This window comes from Populus trichocarpa, chromosome 16, assembly GCF_000002775.5.
Source record: "Populus trichocarpa isolate Nisqually-1 chromosome 16, P.trichocarpa_v4.1, whole genome shotgun sequence".
Lineage (NCBI taxonomy): Eukaryota > Viridiplantae > Streptophyta > Magnoliopsida > Malpighiales > Salicaceae > Populus > Populus trichocarpa.
In genome coordinates, this window is record NC_037300.2 from 9,614,921 (window position 1) to 9,639,819 (window position 24,899).

General features: G+C 32.5%; 2 protein-coding genes across 5 annotated transcripts; both read right to left on the reverse strand.

Moving 5' to 3' along the window:
* Positions 1-1,442: 1,442 nt before the first annotated feature.
* LOC7486507 (aspartic proteinase 36) lies at positions 1,443-7,058 on the reverse strand. Of its 2 annotated transcripts, none has more exons than XM_024587610.1 (11): positions 6,603-7,058; positions 6,162-6,185; positions 5,888-6,017; positions 5,533-5,783; positions 4,716-4,943; positions 3,866-4,028; positions 3,094-3,167; positions 2,862-2,958; positions 2,652-2,712; positions 2,039-2,110; positions 1,443-1,942 (listed from the first exon to the last, which is right to left on the reverse strand). In XM_024587610.1, exons 1-11 carry the CDS (start codon positions 6,851-6,853, stop codon positions 1,776-1,778), a joined length of 1,518 nt encoding a protein of 505 aa, XP_024443378.1. In that variant the 5' UTR covers positions 6,854-7,058; the 3' UTR covers positions 1,443-1,775. The 2 variants fall into 2 exon arrangements, with proteins under 2 accessions (XP_024443378.1, XP_024443377.1); XM_024587609.1 differs by having other exon boundaries at positions 2,652-2,715; positions 6,603-7,057.
* Positions 7,059-13,725: 6,667 nt separating this feature from the next.
* LOC7468792 (uncharacterized) lies at positions 13,726-16,610 on the reverse strand. Of its 3 annotated transcripts, none has more exons than XR_008057600.1 (3): positions 15,711-16,610; positions 13,867-14,639; positions 13,726-13,763 (listed from the first exon to the last, which is right to left on the reverse strand). XR_008057600.1 is itself a non-coding variant. In XM_002323455.4 (2 exons), the coding sequence occupies exons 1-2, from the start codon at positions 16,457-16,459 to the stop codon at positions 13,985-13,987; spliced, it is 1,404 nt and encodes a 467-aa protein (XP_002323491.1). In that variant the 5' UTR covers positions 16,460-16,610; the 3' UTR covers positions 13,726-13,984. The 3 variants fall into 3 exon arrangements, 1 of the variants encoding a protein (XP_002323491.1); XR_008057601.1 differs by having other exon boundaries at positions 13,726-13,779; XM_002323455.4 differs by having other exon boundaries at positions 13,726-14,639.
* Between the last annotated feature and the right edge of the window lie 8,289 nt (positions 16,611-24,899).

The following is a 24,899-nucleotide window of genomic DNA, read 5'->3' on the forward strand; positions in this document are numbered from 1 at the left end:
GGTAGAGTTTTCTAGGCATTTGGTCTTGCAGTTAAGGGGTTCAAGTCTTGTAAGTCAATTATTAACGTGGATAACATCCATTTGTATGGAAGGTTCAATGGAAAGTTGTTGATTGCAGGGTTTTTTTTATGCAGACAATGGGATTTCTCCTTTAGCTTATTCACTAGTTGAAGAACATAATATTAACTGGAGATGATTTTCACTACTTATTCAACATCACATTACAAGTGACTGTAGTGGTATATGTATAATATCGGATAAGCCTGATGGTAGGCCTCGTTTGTTTGACGGAAAGTGGTTTCCTGAAAATCACTTTTCAAACTTTCCTGTGTTTGTTTGTCATTAGAAAAGTTGGTCAATGAAAAACACTTTCCAGTCAAAGAAAAATTTGGTTTGATTTCCAGAAAAGTATTTTTCTTTTATTTTGGACAGAAAACACTTTCTAAAAGTTGTGAAAAATTTAGAAATGTCATATTATTTGCTGATTATATCAAATTTGATCCTTAAACTTTTAATTGCTATATATATTTTTTTTGAATATTGTTTTTCAATTTCATCCCTTAAAATTTGATTTTTATATTAACTTTGGTCCTCATTTTTATAATTGTTATTTGCTTTTCCCTTATCATTTTTTAATTGAAATTTTTTATTTATCAAATTTGGTCCTCATTCTTTTGATTGTTACTTATTTTATTTAAAATAATTTATGAAATAGTAATTATTATTATTTTAATTTCATCATCTTTTAATTTTTTTTATTTATTAGATTTGATCTCTATTATTTTGATTATTATTAATTTTATTTGAGATAATTTATGAAATTATATTTTTTTCAATTTCATTATCATTCAACTTTTTAATTTATAAGATTTGTTCTTCGTTATTTTAATAAACTTGAAAAAATAAAATATTAATAAGTTATTTTCCAGCTTATTTTCCATGACATAACCAAACATTGGAAAGTGTTTTCCAACTTTTTTTTCATTACACTACTCAACATTAGAAAATAATTTATTTTCCCGGAATTCACTTTCCAAAAAAAATACTACTTTCCAGCAAATAAACAGGACTTAAACATGAAATAAAAGAAATTTAGCTTGAATTGATTGGATAATATTGATTGTGTTAGACACCTAATAAGCAACTTCAATCACAAATTCAAAGATTTGTTGGCCATAAAAATGTTGCTAGGATGTGTTATGAATCTTTGAAACATAAATTTAATATATAATTTGATTACATGGGCGACAGTCATTCATAATGGATAATGGAAAAAATAACTTGAGTGGATACCAAAAGAAAAATAAATATTTTTTTATGATAGAGGTCACTGATATTGCAATAACAAATCTTTCTAAATCTTTTAATCATGTTTTGAAAACTTATGCTTATTTTGTTAAACAAAAAAAAAAGGATCATATGACTACATTGCTCAAGAGAAATTATAGCCTCCAAGAAAGATGCATATTTTGTAAATTATTCTTCCCATTTCAACAATTACAATGACACAACACCACCTGATCCAATGTGGAGATAATTTACAATTCTTGCACTGCTGAATATGGAGGATCCTTTACAAGAAAATAGAGTTTCCCATCAGAAGAATAGAAGATGCTCCAATCACCAGAACATGAGAAGTATTATGTAACAAGAAACAGCTACCTCTGGAATCCAAATAAACAGCACAAGGCTTTCCGGTCACCATAAATAAAAACCAGCCAAGCCAACGCACACTGAAGACTGAGCAAAGAATTAACTTAAATTTGAGGTTTAGATCACAAAAATTTGAACTCCAACAATAATATGTGCATTGTGAGAACCATAACGGTCAGAGGCAGCAGCTCAAAGAGCATGATGTCCCTTGATGAGCTGCTCACACTCAGCTGTCCTGCATTGATGAAGTCCTTACTAGAAGTTACAGAAACATTTACAGATAAGGAGCCTGACAGAAAGAATTGAAATGTATGGGGTTATTTTCCATGTGTGCAAGGCAAACAGAAAAGGAGTTCACCGAACCATCATAGTTTTTTGAACTTACAGTCATAGTTAGCCCAACCAATCCGTTGTCGTACTAAATCATATACAAAAATCTTATCTTTCAGAACAAGATCTGCAAAGCCAATGCAATCAACAGGATAGTTTAACTCACATGTTTTAAAAGGTAAGAGGTGTGCATAAAGGCATTGAAACACCCACGAGTTAGCTGGTTCAGTGACACAAGATTTGTAAGTCAATGAGGTTCATTACAAAAGAGCAGAATTTGGCACAATCCCAACCCAGAAAGCAGTCATCCAGTCATGTCATTGTAAAATGCATTTCGAAAAAATAATGATGAAACAAATGACAAGCACCAAAAGCAGGAGTAAAAAAGGTCACCAATGGTGCACTAGAGACAATTTGCAGGGCCAGCAGATAGAGAGACCCCCCCCCCAATATTTTCAACTTTGCACTGTATTTTTAATTTTTACTTTTAAGAAAACTTATGTTGCCCACCATAAAGTTGTGCATGTTTTATTAAAGTCCCCACCTACTTCATAACTTACCCACCCCCCAGCACTGACATTATGACCAGTTGATGGTAAGGAGAAAAGGTTAAGCCTCTCCCCAGATATACTCATGTCAATAAAAGAAGTAAAAGTTTAGAGTTCAACCTCCTAAGATAGTTACTCCTTGAACTTTCTGAAAACCAATGCACCACATCACAGAACCACCCTGCTACAGAAGAGAGAGAGAGAGAGAGAAAGGTGGTCCATGTTACAATTCATTCAGTGACAATGGCAGATATATTCTGATTAAACATGTTCAGTTCAATACTGATGGGAAAATGAATAAGTTAGCAAAAGTGAAGAGCAGCAAATTACACTGGGACCAAAAGGTATAAGGTAGTCTTCAGGTTTTAACACCATAGATGCACCCCCAGCAAAGTTAAAACTGGCCAGGGGAAACATCTGAGATACACTGCATAGAAAAAAAAAAAAAAAACCAATTAAGTTATTGAGGAAGAAAAAAGGGAAAGTAAAAGCTAGAAAGAAAATTTTTGTGGTGTAACATAACAGCAAAAACATCATTTGGAAATAAAATAGAAGAATGAACCTGGTTGAGACAAGATAACATTGGTTTCCTTTAGATATTATAGGTGTAACAGATGGCGAGACAATGACATTCACCTGGACATTCACCAATCAAATAAACTTAGCATGCTGAAAGTGAATTTAGTTGTGATTGTTTAAATCATGCTAATTCAATACCTTGTTACATTCCAGTTCAATAACTTCACTACCATTATTATCTCACTATTAAAAGGCTCAAAACCAGCTCTTTAAAATCACCTTACTGGGAGAACTTAAAATAATTATTTTTTATTTTTTTAGGAAAAAGCTTACTAATTATAAGAGATTGCATGTGGATAAAAGAAACTTTCTTACATTCTCTGATTTTTACTTTAACTGTCCACTTTGTATTTGTGAGATAATGGTTGCAGAAATATGAAAGACTGAGAAGACATAGTTACTGTAGAGAAATGTTTGGCTGACACCAGAGAACAAGAACGAGTCCCTATAAATATCTTAACAAGTTGCCTCATGCAACACAAAGAGAACAAGAATGAAACCCTATATAATATCTTAATGAGTTGCTTTCTCATAAAATGTCTTGTCGTGAAACTATGCAACAAGGTTCTGTATAACTTAGTTATCACAATGTCAATCATATTGAAGGATTCCTAATATTTTAAATGAAAAAAAAAAATAGTGTTAGAATAGCTTAAGATTGTAAAAAATAATACATTAAAGCTCATTTCTCTCAGCTGCAAACATCGTTTATTATAACAGGAACCTTTGCATGTATAGATGGGAAAATTACTCACAGCACTAACAAAAGGATCATAAGCTTCTGCCACAAGGTACGCCAAAGTTGTTCCAGAGTCAACAATTGTTCCTTGGCTATTCGATGTTGCAAACACTGATGGATCAATTGGCAACAATTTCCCATTAACAGCAATGCTTTGTAGATTTAAATTATAATGAGGCCTGCAATTTTTGAAAAGGAAATCACAGCAAATTAGTGTTGTTCAAAATCAAACTAAAGATGCCAGACAGCAATACGCTTGCATGAGGAATGCAAAAAGTAAAAAAAAAAAAACAAATGGTTGTGCAACAGAGCAATAACATTCACAAGAGAAAGATGTGTGATAGTAAGCAGATTTGGTGATAAAATGTAACTCCTCTTTGAGTTTTTGAAAGGTTCTTAAGCAGTTAAAGTCTCATTTCTTTGGACTTGTTCACATTGAAAATATCCAATTTCTGTGACCACTTTAAATACCTAGAAAGATTCCTGCAAAATATGAGAAATCCTAAAAGCAAATCTGGCTTGGTACTATTCTAAAAGGTTATTCCAAATACAAAACCAACTGAACAAAGCCTGTGAAGTGCTTGTCTACTCCTAAACACCAGTAATATATGGTATCCTAGCTAAAGGTAAAAGTAATGTACAAGTGACTGCTGCAGAAGAAAATGTCTTATCACTGACCAATAAGATGCTGGAAAAAAAAATTTTCTTTTAAAAATCTGTGTGCAAAATCAAAGCTTGTCTCATTGCCTTGACATTTCTCAGGCAATAAGATTTCAGTTGCTGCTGCTTATACAAAGCAAGGATAACAATCTAAAGAAGTTGGGTTGTTGGGGAAAGAAAAGGTTTCCAAGGAAAAAATGACATACTGTGATGGGACAAGTGGACTATAAACCATGCCTGGCTCCAGAATCTCACCAAGAACCAGTATACCACCTCCAATGCCCTCTCCTTTCAAGCAATGAGAGAACACTCTGGGTGTTATCCCGTGGGTTGACAATTGTGATATAACAGAGAGTTCCCCCTGGCCAAATCCAAAAATCCCATCAACTGCTTTATCGGTCATAGTCAAGTCCCCAGACTGGAAGGTACTGCACCTGTTTTCAACACCACCATCTAGCGAAATAAGAAACATACAAAAAAGGCAGATCAATCTTGGAACAAAAGAAACTTATTCAAATAGGAGAGTATGAGATAGATGAAGGGCAAAGGAAGCACACAACTCATATTTTGTCACAAGGGGGACTCAGTCCTTTATTCCTTGGCATCAATTAAGTTTGCTGGTTAACTCCACAAGAATGAAATGGCAATAAATCATTCAAATAGTCCAGCAACAACAATACTATTTTACAGTAATAGCTGTGTATTTTGGGTGAACATGCCCCTTGCTGTGAAAGCATAAGAATGGTTACCATAAGAAGGTCATGCCATTAGTGAACTGGTTATGATCACGTAGCACCAGGTGGTGACTGATTTGTCATGTAGTCATTGTGCAGCAAAACACCATACCCTTGTGTGGATTCACTGACTGCATATTACATCTTTGACAACAACAATTAAGCAAAATATTAAGCTTCATTTTTTTAGTCTTGTACCTATCCCTTCTCTCTAAACAAATAATCATTGTCAATCTTAAAAATCTGAACACGCCCATACTTATTCAACAGTACAATTTAGAAAACCTACCCAAAGACAATGAGAGCTGAAGAGTTAACGACTAATGACTCCCCCAAAATAGCATCAAAATAAAGTGTATCGGACACATAATAGCCTGATGTCCCACTTCCATCTTCATATTGGAATGTGTAACTGCATTGATTAGTCTGAGGAGAGCATTGAGTTACTGTGGTTTGAACTGCTGAAGTACAGATTGGGTCTGAACAGTGGACCAGCCCTGCAGTTGATGAGCTGCTGGAATCAAAGAAATTGAGCTGAATCTGCATTAACGCAAACAAAGTACCACGGGGAAGTTGAGGCTTATTTTTTCCAATTCTGCATATGTATAGAAAGACCCGTGACAAGGTAAAGAAAGAGGATTTACTCCAAGGCCACTAGTACGTGGGCAATTATTGCAGGAATTGCAGCAGACCCACAAGACATCACTTCCGGTATCAATCTGCACATTGAATTCTCTAGGAGGAGAGCCCAATTTCACTTTTGTAAAATAAAGTCTAAACACAAAGAAAAGAATTAAACCATATCAACGCCTATAATCATCAAGTACTAAAAAATGACTAGTTATCAAATCCCATCCTAAAGCGAATGTGGACGAGCGCCAAAAAAAAAACTGAAGAGAACCAAGACAGATATATTACAAGGGCTCTGAAGCTCCGGTGACCCTGATTGCAATGGAAACCCAAAAAGAAAGAACAGCAAAATTAGTCAATAATAATAATAATCATCTAAGCATACAATATAAATAACAAAAAAAAAAATCAATTTTTTGGTTACAAAAAATGGCAAAGAATCAATCTTCAGTTAATATAATTAAAACAAAACATGCACAAAAATCCCATATCCTTTCTTTTCCTTTCCTTCCTCTTTTAGAAAGAATAACAAGCAAGCAATACCCACCGCAAGTTCTTTTTAAGTGTGTGCATGTGAGAAAGAAATGCAGAAAATCATGTGCCATAAATACAAATTACCAATTTTAAACAAAACCCATGACTGAAATTAAACTTTTTACCTTAAATAACGCAAATAAACCATATAAAGAAACCTTAAAATTAGGAAAGAGGGGATGCTGAAAAAATTACCCGACGAGGTAAGGATCGGGGGAACCTTGAACAGAGAAGTCGACAACGCCACCAACAAAGCCTTGTAAAAGACGGGCATGTCTGAGTCGGTCTCGAGCTCTAAGTTGGGAGAGTTCAAGACCGTGGTTGTTTAAAGGAAAAGCCCTCTCCAGTTGGAGAAGACTAGCGCAGTAAACCACCGACACAGACATGAATAATAATAGTAGTAGTAGTAGTATAGTGATGAAGAAAGGGGGCCATAAACCCCGCATGTTTTGAGGGTTTTTCTTGTGTCTTGGAGAGTGTTAAAGAAAGAGATCGAAGAGGAGCTGTTCTTGGTTGTGATGGTTCTTGCTGCTTTTGCGCATTTATAGAAAGAAAGAAAGGAGTGGACTCAGGCAGCAGGACAGGACTGTGACACGAGGGAGAGCTTATGATTACGAGGAACAAGTAGAGCTTATTTGTTTGTTCAAATTATATTAACTTCGTGTGTTTAAATTATAAACTACGGACCTGAAAGTAAAGAGAACCAACTTGATTTCAGGGCACGAGGCTTAAATAAACAATGTATTATTTTTATTTATTTTTCTTGGGTTTAGACATTAAAGAATAAAGTAAAAGAATAAAATGTTAAAACAACTCGACCAAAATTTTCAACATTAACTAAAATTACATCATATGATAATAAATAGAATTTAGTCTCGTTTAAATTATAAAATGATATTTAATTATCAATACCAAAAAAGTAAGATAAATATTTATTGTGTTTAAAAAACTCAATGAAAAGTGAATTGTCTCAATAATTTTAAAACGCCCTAAAGTCTTAATTATATTTTATATAACTATTTTTTTATATAAGGGGTGATAAATATAGATATATAAAATGTATATTATTAAAGTAATTCAAATTAGCATAAAAGAAATGTGAACATAAGAGAGAAGAATGCTAGAATTTTTATTAATCTGTTTATTCTAAAGTATTTGTGTTAATCTAAATATAAAAAGATTATATATAGATTGAAATGAAAATATTATTTCACTCTTAATAAATAAAGCTAAATAAATGTATTATTTAACATCTCCCCTCAAACTCATGATGCGGCAGCTACAAACATCGAGAGTTTGTCGACTAGAAAATGAAAACGAGAAATGAAATACATATTGGTAAAGAAATCTGTAATCTACAAGGAAGAAGAAACAAAAGGCAAAGTAATGGTGTCATGTTTGAGATGATGACGAGTAAGATGATAATCGATCTCAATGTGCTTAGTTCGTTCATGAAAAACCGAGTTGTGAGCAATTTGAATAGAACTATGGTTGTCACAATACATAGGAGCAGGATGAGAAAGTGAAACTCTCATATCCGCAAGTAACCAACGTAACCAAACAATCTTTTTTATAGTAGATGTCATAGCACGATATTCTACTTAGGTTGAGGATTGAGAAACGATAGATTGTTTCTTGTTATTCTATGAAATAAAAAAATCACCTAAAAAGATACAGAAACCAGTAACAGACTTGTGATCTGTGGAATCACTGTTATGGTCAGCATCAGAGTATGCACGCAGCTCCAAGGAAGAGGTGGATGGAAGTAAGACTCTAAAAGACTGTACCCCGAAGATATCGCAAAATATAAAAAACAGCTACCTAATGAACAATAGTATGAGAAAATAACAAACTAATTAATAACTTGAACAACATAAGCAATATCTAGACAAGTAATGGTGAGATATATCAAGCTCTCAACAATAGTACGGTATAAAGTAGGATCTGTCAAAGGTAAACCATCAGAAGAAGAATATCTTGCGTAACTTCAATGAGAGTATCTACAGTCTTGTTATCAGTAAGTCTAGCCCGCTCAAGAATATCTGCAACATATTTCGACTGAGAAAGAAGGTAACCTCTAGATGAGTAAGTTACCTAAATACCCAGGAAATATCGAAGATAACCCAAATCTTTTATTTTAAATTGTTTAGCCAACTTTGTCTTCAAATTGAGATACCATCAATGGAGAAGTCACCATATAAACTTCTTCTTGAAGATCTCCATTTAAGAAGGCATTTTAGCATCAAGTTGAGAGATATGTCACTAACAAACTGAAGCTATGACAATTAGAGTACGAACAGTAGTCATTTTTTCAACAAGGGCAAATGTCTTCTCATAATCCATACCATATTGTTGAGAGTATCCTTTTGCAACCAACCTAGCTTTATATCGCTCAATAAACCCATCAGAATTAATCTTGATCTTATACACCCAACGACAACCAACAACACTCTCACTAAAAGGTATGAGAACCAAATCTCAAGTATTTGTTTTATGCAAAGTAGAAAGTTTCTTATCCATAGCTTGCTGCCAAAAAGGATCAAGAATTGTCTTTTTATAGGAAGAGGGCTTAGAGAGACAATGAATAGAAGCTAAAAAGAAGTAAATGACGAAGAATAACAAGAATAAGCAAAATCTAGTAGTTTTATGGACTTACAACTATGTATAGATTGACGTAGAAGTGAATCCACAATCTCAGATGAAGCTTGAGGGGTTGTAGATGAGAATGGAGCTTCAAGTGTGCCAAAGAGTAAAGTGTCAGTACCTGCAAATTGATGAGTACAAATTGGTCGAACATAGAGAGAGGTATCTGAGGTACTAGGAACGTAAGATGATAAACTATCATAATCCTTAGAAAAAGGATCTATACGAATAAGATTAGGTCTAGTCAGACTATGAGTAATGAATGAAATAGAAAATAAATGTATATGCTTGAGAAAAACAACAAGACAAGACATAAAGTTTTTGAATTATTAGATCAAAACAACGATCGATACCTCTTTTTACCTTCACCATAACCCAAAAAGACACAAATAGCAGATCAAAAGGATAATTTATTGCGTTCTACATGAGGATGGAGAACGAAATAAGTACAATAAAAAACTCTAAATGAGGAATAATTAGGGACATACCCATATAACTTTTCAAAAGGAGATAAACCCGAATTATGATAAAATGAAATTGTATTAATCAAATTTACAGCAATAAGGACAACTTCTTCCTAAAATTCACTAGGAACAGAAGCAGACAACAAGAGAGAATGAACAGTTTCGACAGTATGCCTATGTTTTCTATCAGCAACTCCATTTTGATCAAAATTATCTATACATAAAGTTTGGTGAATGGTTTCATCTAAGGCAAGCAACTAACAAAATTTATTAAAGGTGTATTCTCCAAAGTATTTGATTATAAAAGAATGTTAAGTTTTGACAAGAACTCGAAAAGCTGTATATATCTCAAAGAATTCATAATGATGTTTCATTAAATAAACCCAACAATAACGAGTATGATCATCAATAAATGAAACATAATATCGAGACCCTCCTTTTATGGAAATAGAAGAAGATCCTCATACATCAGAATGAATTCAGTCAAATGGTGAAGAAGAAACATAAATACTTTGATTAAAAGGTAAAACGGAAAATTTTGCTAGTTTACACCCATTACAATTAGAAATATCACAAGCTTGCAAATTTCCTAAAGCTCCTATGGATGCCAAAAATCTCAAACAAGAAGACAAAACATGACCTAGACGAGAATGCTATAAATAAAAACTAGAAGATGAAGGACTCGAATGAAAAGAAGACAAATTAACATAACATGACCTAAAGCTCCTATGGATGACACTTTTAACTCATCCAAAATATATAGTCCATTCTCCCTACAACATGTCCCAATCAGCTTCTGAGACTGCAGATCTTATACACAATAAAAAGAAAAAAAATTGATTAAATAATCACCAAAGTCATATAATTGACCAACATAAGCGAGATTTAATCTGAGTTTTGAAAAAAGATAAACATCAAGGAGAGACAAATGAGGTGTGACAAGAGAACCAACACATGTTAAGGGCATGAGAGTGCCATCAACAATCATAACAAGAATTGATGGCGAAAGGAACACAAAGGTAAAAGATGAAGAATCTGAAGGCATATGATGTGTAGCACCAGAATCCAAGACTCATTCAGAATGTGACATAACTGAGGAACTATGAGGCAACTGATCTACGAAAGAAGAAGTGGACATTTCTTGTGGTTGTAAGGAGAGAAACTTCTAAAATTGCTCAGTCAAAGTACTAGGATTAGTGATAAAGCCCGACGAAGCTACTGCTGCAGTATTGTGGTGTGGTGCTCCTAAACAAAGTTTTTAAAAAAATAATAAAAGATTTTTAAACCAAATAGAAAAAAAAAACCATAAATCAATATGAAAAAATTGGTAAATCCTAAATAGTAATTTATGGACCTTATTTAAAGGTCTTTTTATTTTTCGATTACTATAAAATCTTAACTCTATAGAAAATAGGGCCTCCAGAATCTTCTAAAAAGTTTTTAGTTTTATTCAATATTCAAATAAAAAATTATGTTCATTAATATAAGGTTACATGCCAAGAAAAAACCTACTACACAAAAAGGTTAAAGATTAGAAGGCAAGTTTAGTGTGATCCAAGGTTCAAGAAAGTTCTAGAATCATTTAAACTTAGTAGATATTTTAAAAAAAAAAAAAACTATCACTTGTTAGTATATGCTTTCTCCATTTTTTCAGAACATACAAATTCAGCAAATCCTAGAAATACTTGGAATACTAGGGATGATAATTTCACTTAAACCTAATAGATATTGACCAAACCAACCCGAATAGGTAGGAAATCTCTAGACTCGATTGAGTTCAGGTACAACCCGAAAGCAAAAGGTCAGGTTTTGGGTTGTGTATGAATACTAATCTACCTGAATTAAACCCAAAACTAGACTTAAAATAAATAAATAATATCAAGTTTTACAAAATTACATGTATACCAACCTAAATACATACTAAATAGTGATATATTATGGCATTTAGGTTCAGGTTAGTTTCGGGTTCAGGTTATGGATACCTAATTGGTATTCGAAACTCGATCAGATCAGGTTTGGGTATTAAGAATTCATACCCACACCAGTTCGAGTCAGGTCTAGGTCATGTTATTTTGGATTCAGGTTTCGATATAGATATTATAAAACCTCACCCATGATTATTCATTGTTATCTCTATGGAACATACTTATAATGGCTAAACCCAATTGACATATGATCTTTATTCATTTGGTCAAACCTGACTAGGTCAACACCAAAAAAATTAAAGAAAAAAACAATGTCACTTTTTAAAAATAATTAACCCAGCCTAATAACCAATTAAACTACAAGTTATCTCTGACAACTACAATTATGATGCATAACTACGATTATAATGCATAGAACCTAGTCAACTGAGACAACTTGACCTTGCATTTATTGAAAGGGGAATGGGGCTAGTTTGTAGCATAAGAGTTTTTTTTTTCTTAACACAATTTTAGGTTTGATTATTAATAAAAACATTATATGGGGTGGCTAAATTATTATAATAATTTCTATAAAACATTATTCATTAAAATAATGTGCTGGGAGTGTTTTTTAGTTTTTTTCTTCAATTTAAGTCTTCAACAATCTAATTCAATTTTTTTTTTTTATTTAGTTTTTTCTCACTATTATTATTTAATATTAGATTGTTTTAGGAATTGTGTTTCATAATTATTTTTAATTTTCTTTTTGTTAAGTTATACTCTAGTATCATGGATTTGTTTTCTCGACTTCAACCTTCAATATTAGATCTGTAAGAATTTAGGCTTCATAATTTATTTATTTATTATATTTTATGAGTTTATCTTGATCTCATGATTTAAATATTGGATTTAACAAGCTTCTTGAATTGGAAAAGTAAGAATCCCTACTTATTAACAAAACACTAAAAGGTGTAGCTAAGTCAGTATAGCCACACCTACGAAACACTTTTTATTATAATAGTATTTTGTGTTTTGCCTTGTTTTTGTTTGTTTAGTTTTTTTTTCAATTGTATTTTTTCATATTAGGTTGCTTTAAGAATTGTGTTTCATAATTTTCTTCAGTTTCTTTTCTGTTGTGTTATATACTAATCTCATAATTTATTTATAATTTATTCTCGATTTCAACCTTTAATATTAGATTTTTTAGAACTGAGGCTTCATAATTTTTTATTTTGTTTTTTATGAATTCATCATGATCTCATGATCTAATCATGAGTTTAATAAGTTAAGTCAGGTGGACTCATGATTTTTTTACTACATTTTCAAATTGATTTTTTTTCTCAATTTCATCTTTTAACATTGGATTAGTTGGAAATTAGGCTTAAAAAAATTTACTTTTTATAATGTTATTTCAATCTCATGACTTAAATAGCAAGTTTGACAAGTTGACTTGAGTTGACTTTGTTTATTTTTCTGGGTTTATTTTTTAATTAGGCTTAGTATTTTTTTTTCTTTCCATGGTTTATCTCAAATCAGACTAATCCCGATTGTGAGGTTGACAAGTTGACTAAGACTGACTCTGTTTATTTTTTTTTATCTCTTTTAATTGAATGTATTTTTTTTTAATTTCACCTTCTAACAACTCAATATTTTGATTTGCTCGGGTAGTTTGACAGGTTAACATGAGTTGACTTGGATAATTTTTTTTAATTATTCATAATTTAATATTGAGTTGATAAAAAATTTATCCTTCAACATTGAGTTGATAAAAAAATTAATATTCATAATTTATTTTGATTTGCTTTTTATAGGATTATCATAGTCTTATAACCTTATAGATTTGACAAGTTAATTCAGGTCGATCCAATATATTAATGTCTTAATATTTTAAAAATATTATCTAACAAGAATCACATTTTAAATTCACAATTAATTTTTTATTTTTATTAAAAAAATATTAACAACATTTGAATTTTTATATATAAAAATAAAATTAATCGCCAATAATCTAGTTAAATTACTCATGGTCCATCCAGAAAACTAAAGTCATGTCTCGTTCGTAATCTTTTGAGTTTCTACTAGTTTTGAATTCCATGTGAGATTGGTTCTTCGGAAGCATGCATCTTTTGTTGAGTGGCAAAAACCAGTCCCACCATTGTCCAGGCCTTCCATTCTGGTGCACACCTGTGACCATACATTTTTCTTTTTCTCTTCAATAAGTACATGTTTAGGAATGAAAAAAAAAAAAACCCGGTATGGTGAGGCTTTGAATTCAAACCCGTTTGTTCAACGTAGCTGAATCAGATCAGAAGTGAAATAAGGCTCTCTTCCTGTATATCAGTATCCTGAAAACATTGCATTCTACATGGTTAAAAGTTTCAAGGCTGCAGCAGATAATAAAGAACACAAATTCATAAATGCACATTGAATTGAAGAGCTAAGAGGCACCTAAACACTTGCAGAAAGGCAAGGCATGATAACATGTTCCGGTGGGGAAGTTTTGTGCTCACTATAAATAAACAAGGAAACAAGAGTAACCACAGAAATCTCCTTCTCTAAGAAAATTTCAATGAAGCATTGCATTGGTGCCATCTTCGTCACCATCTCCTATGGGTGCTTCATTAAACATGTACTGCTCCTGATACTCCATCAAGTATTGCGTTGATCTCTTCACATCCAGAAACAGATTGTAGACTCGAGTAATGTCCTCACTCTCCACAACCTTTCCTTTTCGTTTCTGGCATGCCAACGCAGCGGCAGTAATTAGATGGATAGCATATCTCAAGGAAGTTTCAACCCCAATATGAGTCAACAGAGCCTTTGCTTCTTCAGCCATCTCTACATCTTCTTCTTGGCATCTGATGTCCAGAATCTTGCGAATTTCATCCTTTGTATAAGGTTGAGTAGTAATGATAAGAAGGCGATCAAGGAGATCTATTGGAATCCCATGTGGAGATTTATAATTTGTTCCTCGTATATTAGTAATCCCTCTATTGGTGGCAACAACTAGTATTGGAGCCATCTCATTCTCAAGAGCACGATTCAGGAAAGAGAAGCATTCAATATCAAGCATGTGCACCTCGTCAATGAAAAGAACACCTGGCACAATCTCTGCTTTGCCTTCCTCTCTCCATTCTGCCACCTTTGTGTCAATTTGTTCCCTTACTTCTGCACGGATTTCACCAGTATCACCAGTGAAGAGAGCCAGAAATCCCTGTGTTCTGAAAGAGGAGAATAACAAGTGGTGATTAACATGGAACCAAAAATCCACGGGCAAAGATGAATTTGAATTACAGCTACATGACCTATTTATTTCCATTACATTTAAATTGGCAGGAAAGAGTCTTAACAATAAAAAGGGTAATACCACTGTAGACACCAGGAAACTGCACCTGAAGTGAGTCATAATGAATCTGCTGAAACAAATCTACAGCAGAAACAATTCTATCTCCCAATAACTACAATGAGAATTTCCTTAAATATGTAATTTCTCCCCATCCAAATGCTCCAAATATTGCAAACAAAATATAACACCATGATCTGTTTTTTTCCTTTATTGACCAAAGGTTTGGGACATGTAAAAGTGCAAGAATTCTCTTTGAGAAAAATTTCATGATGGATGTCTAAATTTTTTTTTAGAAGCACTGCAGAGGATACAATATCATATTAGGGATGAATTTATTGTGGAAATGAAACTATAAAGAATCTCACGTTAGTCCCCTGTTTCTCTATGTGTTTTGAACACACTAGCAGAAAACTCCTCCAAATTATCATTTTGCGGCATCTCATTGTTTCTCCAAACATTTGACATCTGTGTCTTCATGCTATATCTATCTAATCTCAAATAATCACCTTACAACATACAAGCTAAAAACATAATTAATAGATTGAGAAGCTAACCGGGGCCAGAAAAGTTTATTCACCAGAGTGCAAGGCAGTATTTCTATCAATATCTCATCAACACAACATCACTAAAAGTCTTAACACAAATCAATAACCAATTTTTTTGCTAATACAGTGTTTAGGCAACAAGTACTTTAAGGCTTTAATTCTCACCGTGTTATGAAGTTGGATTTTGAAAAAAATGTACTCAAAACAGACCAAAGGGTCTAATATTCTCCAAAACTGTAAACAATGCACATTCTTGGCTAACTTAATGAAGAGCTCCGTCTTTCCACAAGTATCACAACAAACCAAAACAACACAGCAACTAAGGATAACATGACCTCAAAACTAGCAAAATGAATGTCACAAAAGAAACACAAACACGAGGAATAATACAATGGATGTACCTGCTATTAATGACATCAATTTCATGAAGTGTGACACAATGCACAATCTCTTTCCTCTTCTGCAACTCCCCATCAGGACACTGAACAAACCTAACCTGTGGCCCAATGGCATCATATTCCCTCGACCGTGTAAAAGACCTGCCAAGCTTGGTAACTTTCCCAGAAGGCTTATCAATAGCAATAACATCTCCACTCTGCACTTTTTCCTTTCCCAAACTCTCAATCATCTTTGCTCCCAAGTCATAAACCCCTTCCATCTCCGTTGTCTTCATCGTCAATTTCCCTGTTTTCGAAGCAGCACCAGCCACTGCTGGTCTATCAATTTGAATCTCCACAACTTCACCTTCAATCACCTCAGTTTCTTCTTTAATCCTAATCCCAATTGCTTTCCTAAAAGACTGCATTAAAGCCTCGGTTTTCGACATTTCAAGAGAAAATATCTCGCTAGCGGAGATCATTGCAAATGGGGTTTCAAGACCTAGGGATTTTGCCATGCCCATGGCGATTGCGGTTTTACCGGTTCCGGGTTGACCCGCGATAAGAACGGCTCGACCCGCGATTCTTCCTTCCTTTATCATTTGGAGGATGACGCCGGCGGCTTTGCGGGCTGAGGTCTGTCCCACCATTCCTTCAGAAACGGCGCGTGGTTCGAGGGCTGAGTCCAGCCCCAGACCACGGATGTGGGAGTGAGCGCCTATGCGCTCGATTCTTGTTAGGTCTCGAGTTTCTGAGAGTTTGAGGTCTGCCATTGAAGGAGAGAAAGAGAGAGGGTTTAGCGTTTTTCAGGGTTTAGGGTTTTCCAGGGTTTTTTTCTATTATAATGAGAGACTGGTTGTTAGGGTTTAGACGCGCATATAAAAACTGGCTGAACGAGACGGGCTCTTTGTTTGTTTGTTTTTTTTTTTTTTTCGAGTTTGGCCTCGGCAATTTGTTGAATGCTTCTTCTTTGAATAATAATAGGAAGACAAAAAAAATGCCATTGTCCATCTATTCCCAAAATAAGTAAATACTAGTCATCTTCTCCATTTGATTTGTGTTGCGAATCAAATGATAGTATTTTAAAATGTATAAAATTTTAAAAAAGATTTAAAAAAGTTATTATTTATAAAAACTCAGAATATTATTCATTGTAATAATATAATAGTGAGATAGTCCTTGAATCATTAAATTTTTTTAGCTAGATATTAATGGTAAGATGAATTTTTTTTATCATGATAAAATTGTCTTTTACCAATTGTATAGGGTTATATTAGTCATTTTATTTTTTTATTGCATAATAAAATTACTAATTTAACCCTATAATAAAACACAAATAATGTCTATCATTTAGGGGCTTTTTGTGTAGCACATGCTAGCGAGTGGATGGGCCCATCACCCTTTGAGTAGCACTTGCGTGACTGTTTGACCACCAAACATTGCTTTCAGAAGAGCCGTTTAGAAGGTATCGACACCTATTATATGGTAGGATAACGTGTGTGCCGAACGTGCCACTAGTTTGGCGTCGATGACCATTTTCTTCTTCTTCTCTCTCTCTTTCTTAAATCTCGCGCCAGCCCTTTCAGAATTTCAGACCAACCATTTTAATTTTATTTTCCTTTAAATTTGGTCCTTATCCTTTTAATTACTATTTTTTATTTAGAATAATCTAAACGATTACAAATTACAAATATTTGTAATTAAAATATTTTTTAATCTATAAATAATTTATCAAATTACAAATATTTTTCAATTTCACCCCTTATCGTTTTTTAATCTATAAATAATCTATCAAATTACAAATGTTTTTCAATTTCACCCCTATCATTTTTTAATCTATAAATAATATATCAAATTACAATGTTTCTAAATTTCACCCCTACCATTTTTTAATCTCTCAAATTTGATCCTCATTCTTTTGATTATTATTTGTTTTGTTTGAGGTAATTTTTTTTATATATAATTTCATCATCATTGGATTTTTCTATCAAATTGTATCCCTATTCTTTTTGTTGCTGCCTTTTTGCTTTGGCAAGTTTTTTAATTGATATTTTTTTTTTACGATTTCTTCCTTCAAAATTAAATTAGTTGGGAATTAAACTTCTTGATTGAGTTCGGGTCTAAGATTTCACTAGTTGTAAGTTTTAAAGATTAGACTAGATTTAAGAGGTTTGCCTGAGGTTGTTTGGTTTTTTATAAGCTGATGTTTTCCTCTCTTTTTTAAAGTTTTGTTTTGTTTTTTTTTATGGTTCGCCTTCTATGGGGTTAGTTCTGGATTTATGACCAAAATCACTGATTTCAAAGTTACTCAAGGTTGATTTTTTTTTGTTGTTTTTTTAAATTGATTTATTTCAATTTCATCATTGAAACATTTTTCCCTACTTTTTTTCTTACGAGATTATCTCAATCTTATGCCAATGGTTGTGGAGTTTGAGAGTTCACCCAATTTAATAGGGATTTTTTCGTTGTTTTTTAAAAATTGCTTTGTACAATTTCACCCGTTCAACATTGGGTTGTTTGATAACTTACATGGGCTCAAATCCGATTTTTTTTTACCTTTTTACATTGTCATTTTTTTGTTTGTTTGTTTATTGTTGTTGTATTTTTTTTTGTTCATATTATTGAAATAACCAAATCAATGGCTCGAGTCTTAGATTTCTTTACCATAACATTCTTTTTTTTGTCTAACTCGCAGCAAAACAATAGTAACAAATCTAGTGGATGGCTAAATCATGTATGTTCTATCATAATCTAGTTCTTTATATATATATATATATATATATATATATATATATATATATATATATATATATATATATTAAAATAAATAAAAATTTTCTTGGATATATAAGACCATGCTCATTTTGTTTTGTATTATGAAATACTTCTTCATGAAGTTAGTGGAGAAATAATACGTGGCTCACACTCCTTTATAAGGGGAACCAATTTTTTATAACGTAAAAAAAGAATGTACAGACATTACTAACATGTTTTCTAGAATAAAACTTTAATTAATAACTTTGTTAAACCACTAAATTTGTTTATCAATTTATAGACCTTGATAAGGTTCAACCATGGATTTCTCAAGAAGGATCTTCAATTTTATGCTTGGGTTTTATGGGGAGGTTATTCAACCAAGATTATGTTTTTCCTTGAAATTTTGCTTGTGTTCCATTCGATCATGATGGGTTTGTGACATGGGATAACTTTAGCCAATCATGGTTTATGCATGATGATGGGTTCTATCCAATTTCTTTGATGGTTCATTTGGCCAAATCAGTTCAGCCCATGCATAGGTCTGATTTGGGCAGTAAAATAGACATGTTAAGAGCTTTGTATCAGGTTTGTTTTGGGTTATATTAATGAGTATGAGTTTGAGCCACATGTGGTTCAAAGTTGGCTTAGGATAATTAAGATATTAGGATTCTTTTCTTACAATAATCAACAAAATATTCTCCTAAAATTAAAAAGAAAATTAGGTCATTATTGTCCCTGTTATTTAGGAGAATATTTAGCAACAAATGAGGAAGTTTTCTAGTCGTGAAATGAAACTAAAAGGGGACTATCAAATTTGAATCCTAGACTTGGAATGATTATTTAATGCTAAAGATTTGATTCTCCTAGTCAAGGAAGGAAAGCGAGGGGTGACTACAAGGGAAATTAATTTCTAAGATTTTTTTCCATGTTCTGAAGGGAAATACTAGTCCTATAAGGAAAGAAGACTTCAACAATTAAATTCATATTCAAATAATGTTTCTTAGCATCTAAAGGACTTTAAAAGCTGACTAAGCAATCCTAGAGTATCTAAGAAGGTGAATCTCGGCCAAAAGTTATTTAAGCTAGGAAATTAAGATATTTTATCTTTTTCTTTCTTTCTATTATATGAGGCATCAACAAGCTACTATTCAAACTTGTTATTTTCATTATTATTTCTATGTTTAAGCTTAATTAATACTTTGGTTTTCAGTTAAGTTTCATGGCTTGTTTAGATCAAGGTTTGAGCTTACTAAAGCTTTTTGGTTAGTTTTTGTAAGTGGATCAATTCAGCCCACAAGAGTAGTTTCATTAAGGCTAATTTCTCAGAACTATTTAAACACATGTAAACCCTAAAATTCAACACCCTTAATGAATAACACTTCTAAACTTTTCAGTTTAACGTGTGAGAGAGATTCTTGCATTTTTTAGTTCTTGAACGAATTAAATCTGACTTATCAAAGATTAATTGATTTTGTAGCGTCATTCAACTTTAGCGGAAGAAAACTAAATTATGAACACAAAAAAGGAAAGAAATAATGAGAATCACTTGTAGTGGCACCACCAGGATTGTAACCTAAATGACTAACCTTTAAGATGCCCTCAGCCAAACAAATCCTCTCCAACACATGATAAACATTTGAAGGAGAAGGAACATAAAATTGCACATCCCTTGAATAACTTGAAAAACCTTAGTTCCTCTTCCTAACCAATAACCAAAGTTTGGTTAGAAAAACATTAAATTATTTTTTATCCTTTCACAATATATTTTGTTTGTTGTTAGAATTAAAATTGATGACTATAAACTAGCTAGCTAAAAAATCATAATCTGGATCAAAATTTATATCCACTTGTATAAGATTATACTGATCATATACTGTCATAAAGAAGAAAAGATCTCTTAGAAGTTATACTACCAGGCCTTACGACTTTGAAACCACACCTTAACTTGTATATGTCTCAGCTTTAAGTGTAAATCTAATGTCTCTGTATATATTAAAGATTTTTGAACTGCATAAATTAATCCTTATCAATCCACAAACATAATTATTTTACTAAAAATATAAAGAAAGAATAACATTTAGTTACAGAGTTTAAGGTGTGTTATTGTTTGAAACTTTCTTCAAGAAGACAAGATTATGAGTTTTTTTACAAGGTGGGCCTCCATTAGTGTGCTTTCCTCTTCTTCCTTTTTCATACTTGTTGTTAATTATAAGTATACGACATCGCAGTGATCATCTTTCCATATTAGATTCTAGTGTGGAAAGAATAAGAAATTTTTATCCTTTTATGGTTTAAAGGTTTGGAGTCGCCACCAAGTGTTTTAGTTACTAAAAACCCTAACTAGTCTACAAAATCTGGATAAGAGGACTAATTATGTACAAGGAAGACACTAACACTCCTAATACATCATAATTAAAGTAAGTGACATTGTTTATTTGTTTGATAATTACTAAGGCTCTGTTATGTTTTTTCTAATAATTGGTTTGTCTATTGGTTAAAGTAGATCCACTTTGATAAAGTGGATCATGGCTTTATGGGTCAAATCAAGCCATTATAAAGCCAAAATATATTCTATTATATTTTATATTTTTATTTCCCTTAATACTAGGAATATATTTTACATATAAGTTTATAATTCTCAAATATTAAAAGTAAAAAAAGAAGAAAGAGAATGGGGTTATTTTATTTATTATAGGCCTAATTTGCCCCTTTTTATATAAGAAACATGTTTTATGTGTAAGTTTGTAAATCCTGATATTAAAAATGAACAAATTAGTTTTTTATTGTTTTTAAAATTTAGGCCAAGTTCTTATAAATTTTTATAAACTTGTTGTAAAATCCATACATGCAAAACTATTTCTTTCAATTTTCTTGTTTTCGAAATATGCAATAATATGTAAGCAAATGTTTTTGCTTTTTTCTTTCCTTTTTATGAAAAAAATATGCACAAAATTATTATTTTTAGGACTTGGCCACAATGCAAGTTAAAAAAATGTTTATTTTTTTAATCTTATTTTTTATCCATTTATCTAACACATGCTAAAAAAATAAAAATTATGCATCTCTCACACACATGTATACCCTTTCACTAATTAACTCATACACCCTACAATCATACATATTTACACCATCATTATCAAATAATGATCATAACAAATACATCAAAAATCATTCAAAATCCAAAATGGACCTTTTAGAATGTTAGGAGTAGATTGGAGTTGTTGAGATCAAACAAAAAAGCTATTGCAAGCGAGTTGGTGTTGCAGGAATTGTGGCGGTGTGTGGGTTCCACACACCCCCATCATTCGTGGAGGTTAGACATCTAATGAATCGAGTAGATCTCCCCTTCCTCTTAATGTTTAAGCTGGTGGTGAGATTCACCATTACTTGTAAAAAACAAAAATCCACACAAACAATTTTGATTTTATCTTTTCTCCACATATCTATTTCTTTCTCTTATTCTCTTTCAGTTTATTTTATTTTCATTGATGGTTATTTGGTGGTGTGGTTGTGTTCACGGGCTGAGTAAGTGAAGGAGGAAATGATAGTCGTGAGCTGTGGTGGCCTACTCCCATTCGGTTGCCATAGTTGGATGATGAAGACAACGTCAGGTTTGGATATTTTTTCATTTGTTGGAGATGATATGGAGGCTATTTCTAGACTATTTTAGAGATGGTTTTAGGTTAGTTTTGATTAGATATAATGGTAGTGATGGGCTACTATAATTGTTACAGGTTAAAGGAGGAGAGAGGTCGGTTCTGGTATGGTGGCAATCATGGGTTGGTAGAGAAAATAGGACGAGAGAGAGAGAGTTGGAGGTGGTAGTCCATATGGCGTGGTTTTGGTAGGTGCTAATGGAGACCAGATTTGTTTTCTTTGGAAGAGAGGGCTCATAGGTTGGTTGTCATTTTAGGGAGAGAGAAGCCATAAATGTTCTTTTTTTCTTTGTTTTCAAAGTTTCTCTGTGTATTAGAGGATAGGGGTCATGGTTTTATGGTCTTTTTTGTGTGTTGTTTGTTTTTGTTTTTTGTTTCTGGGGGAGAGTGTTTTGGATTTTTTTAATACTAATTTTCTAACTAATTCTCATCCCTTTTTATGGCTAATGCTCCCTCTTTCTTAGCCAAGATTTTTCAATATTTATAGGCCAAATATTTTATCTTTTCTTTCCAATTGCTTGGTCCTCAACAACTTGATTTCACTTTGATCCTTTATATACTTCCTTTATGCCTTTTATCCCTTTGTCCATTTTTTATTTTTTATTTTTCTTATTTTGATTTTTCTAAAAAAGGCAATGTCAATGTCAAATCGATGGGAAAAATTAATCAAAGATTTTGGAATAAAAGCGTTAATAGTTGAACGCGTTGAAAGCAAATTTTTGAATTAAAAAAATATATTTTGATGCATTCACGTCATTTATATCATTTTGAAAGTGTTTTAAAAAAACACTCATGTATTTTCACTTTTTTTATTTTTTTGAAAAAATATTTTCAAAATGGGGTCAAAATTATAACAGTTGCCTCCTCTTTATAATACTTATTGTGTAAAGTCTTGTAAGAGACTTTAGAAATTAAGTTTGTAAAGAAAAGAAAAGTTGTGAAAGTCTTTCCAAGTTAGGAGAAAAATCCTTTAGGGAGTTTTGAAATTAACAAATCAATAGATGATTATCCGTGTGGACGTTTCAAAACTTAATTATTTTGAAAATCAATTTTTTCTCTTTGTTTTCAAAAATGGTGTTGTTATTTGGGTGACTTATTCGTGGTGTGAAAAATATCTAGGATTTTTCATGAATGGTGTGAACCCCGGGGAAAAATAAAGGTTGCTTTGATTGCAAACTAACTATATGAGAAATAAAAAGTGAAGAAATTCATGCATATGGTTAAATAAAAACGGGAATTCAGAAATTTTTGGATATAAGTTTCTGGATGAAATATTTCAAGACATTATAAATCAACCCGAAAATGTTGAGGGTTGGATTAAATTAAAGAAAATAAACTAAACTAAAAGTTGTGAGGTGAAATTATAAGAAATGAAAAGAGGTATAACTTAATTATAAGAAGAAAAAAAAAGACGTGGGGGCCTAAATGCAAATAAAAAAATTATAGAGCATAAATACTCTTATTCTCACCAAAAATCTGCAGCAATCGTAAGGAAAGAAAAGAGGGAATTTTTGTATCCATTCTTGCAAAATCAAGAGAGAAACACCAAAATTTCAAGAACCCATCCAAGATTAAGGGTTTATAGATGGAATAAACACTTGTGGGCAAGAGATTAACAAGAAAATTGAACAAGAAGAGAAGATAGAGGGCTGACTGTCATTAGATAAGAAAGGAGGGAGTTGAAAATCTTCAACTGGTTGAAGATCAAAACCTTAATTCGTACCGGGTAAGGTGTTCTAAACATGATCTTATAAGTCATTTCAAATTCGATAATGAATTGATGCCTTGATGTGAATTATAGATTAGGGTTCTTAGACTTGAATTGGGGGAAAAGTATTTGTTGTTAAAATTAAGTTAATTCATGTGTGGTATGTGATTAGGGACGTGAAATGATGATAATTTGCCTAGAAAATGTAGTTTATGAAAGTTATGTGTGAAGGGAAGGGGGGGTGACGAATCTGGACAGACTCGTCTCTTGGCTTTCGGTAAGATTTTAGATAGGAGGATGAGGGAATTAGAACCAGGTTCCTTCATAAAATTTGTAGTTTTGGATGTTAGCTAACTAAGAAAACCAGTTTTGCTCAATTTGGAGCTGTAGAACTCCAATTATGAGTTATCAACCGAGACTGGGTCATGACAGACCCTGTAGGGAAGTAAGTCTGATTTGTTGATGAGCAATTATGACTATCTTCGAGGCCGAACTAGGTTCTCCTTCCCAGAGAACTTGTAGCCTCATGTCTTAGCTTTCCAACGAGACCAATCTCGCTTAAAACAGAGTTCTATAACTCTAGATATAGTTAAAATTCTGAGGAGAGGTCAGACAGTAACGGTTCAAAAACAAGACAGTAACAGTTGGACAGTAACAGTCCAAATGTTTGTTGATGAGCGATTTTGACTATCTTAGAGGCAGAACTAGGTTCTCCTTCCTTAAGAGAATTTGTAGCCTCATGTCTTAGCTTTCCAACAAGACCAATCTCGCTTGAAACGAAGTTCTATAACTCTAGATATAGTTAAAAATATGAGAATAGGTTGGTAACAATTCAATATCTAAACAGTAACAGTTGGACAATAACAGTCCAAATATTTGTTGATGAGCAATTTTGACTGTCTTAGAGGTAGAACTGGGTTCTCCTTCCTTAAGAGAACTTGTAGCCTCGTGTCTTATCTTTCCAACGAGACCAATCTCGCTTGAAACAGAGTTCTATAACTCTAGATATAGTTAAAAATCTGAGGAGAGGTCGGATAATAACAGTCCGTGGTTTAAACAGTAACAATTTAAATATAAAGAAAAGAATGATAA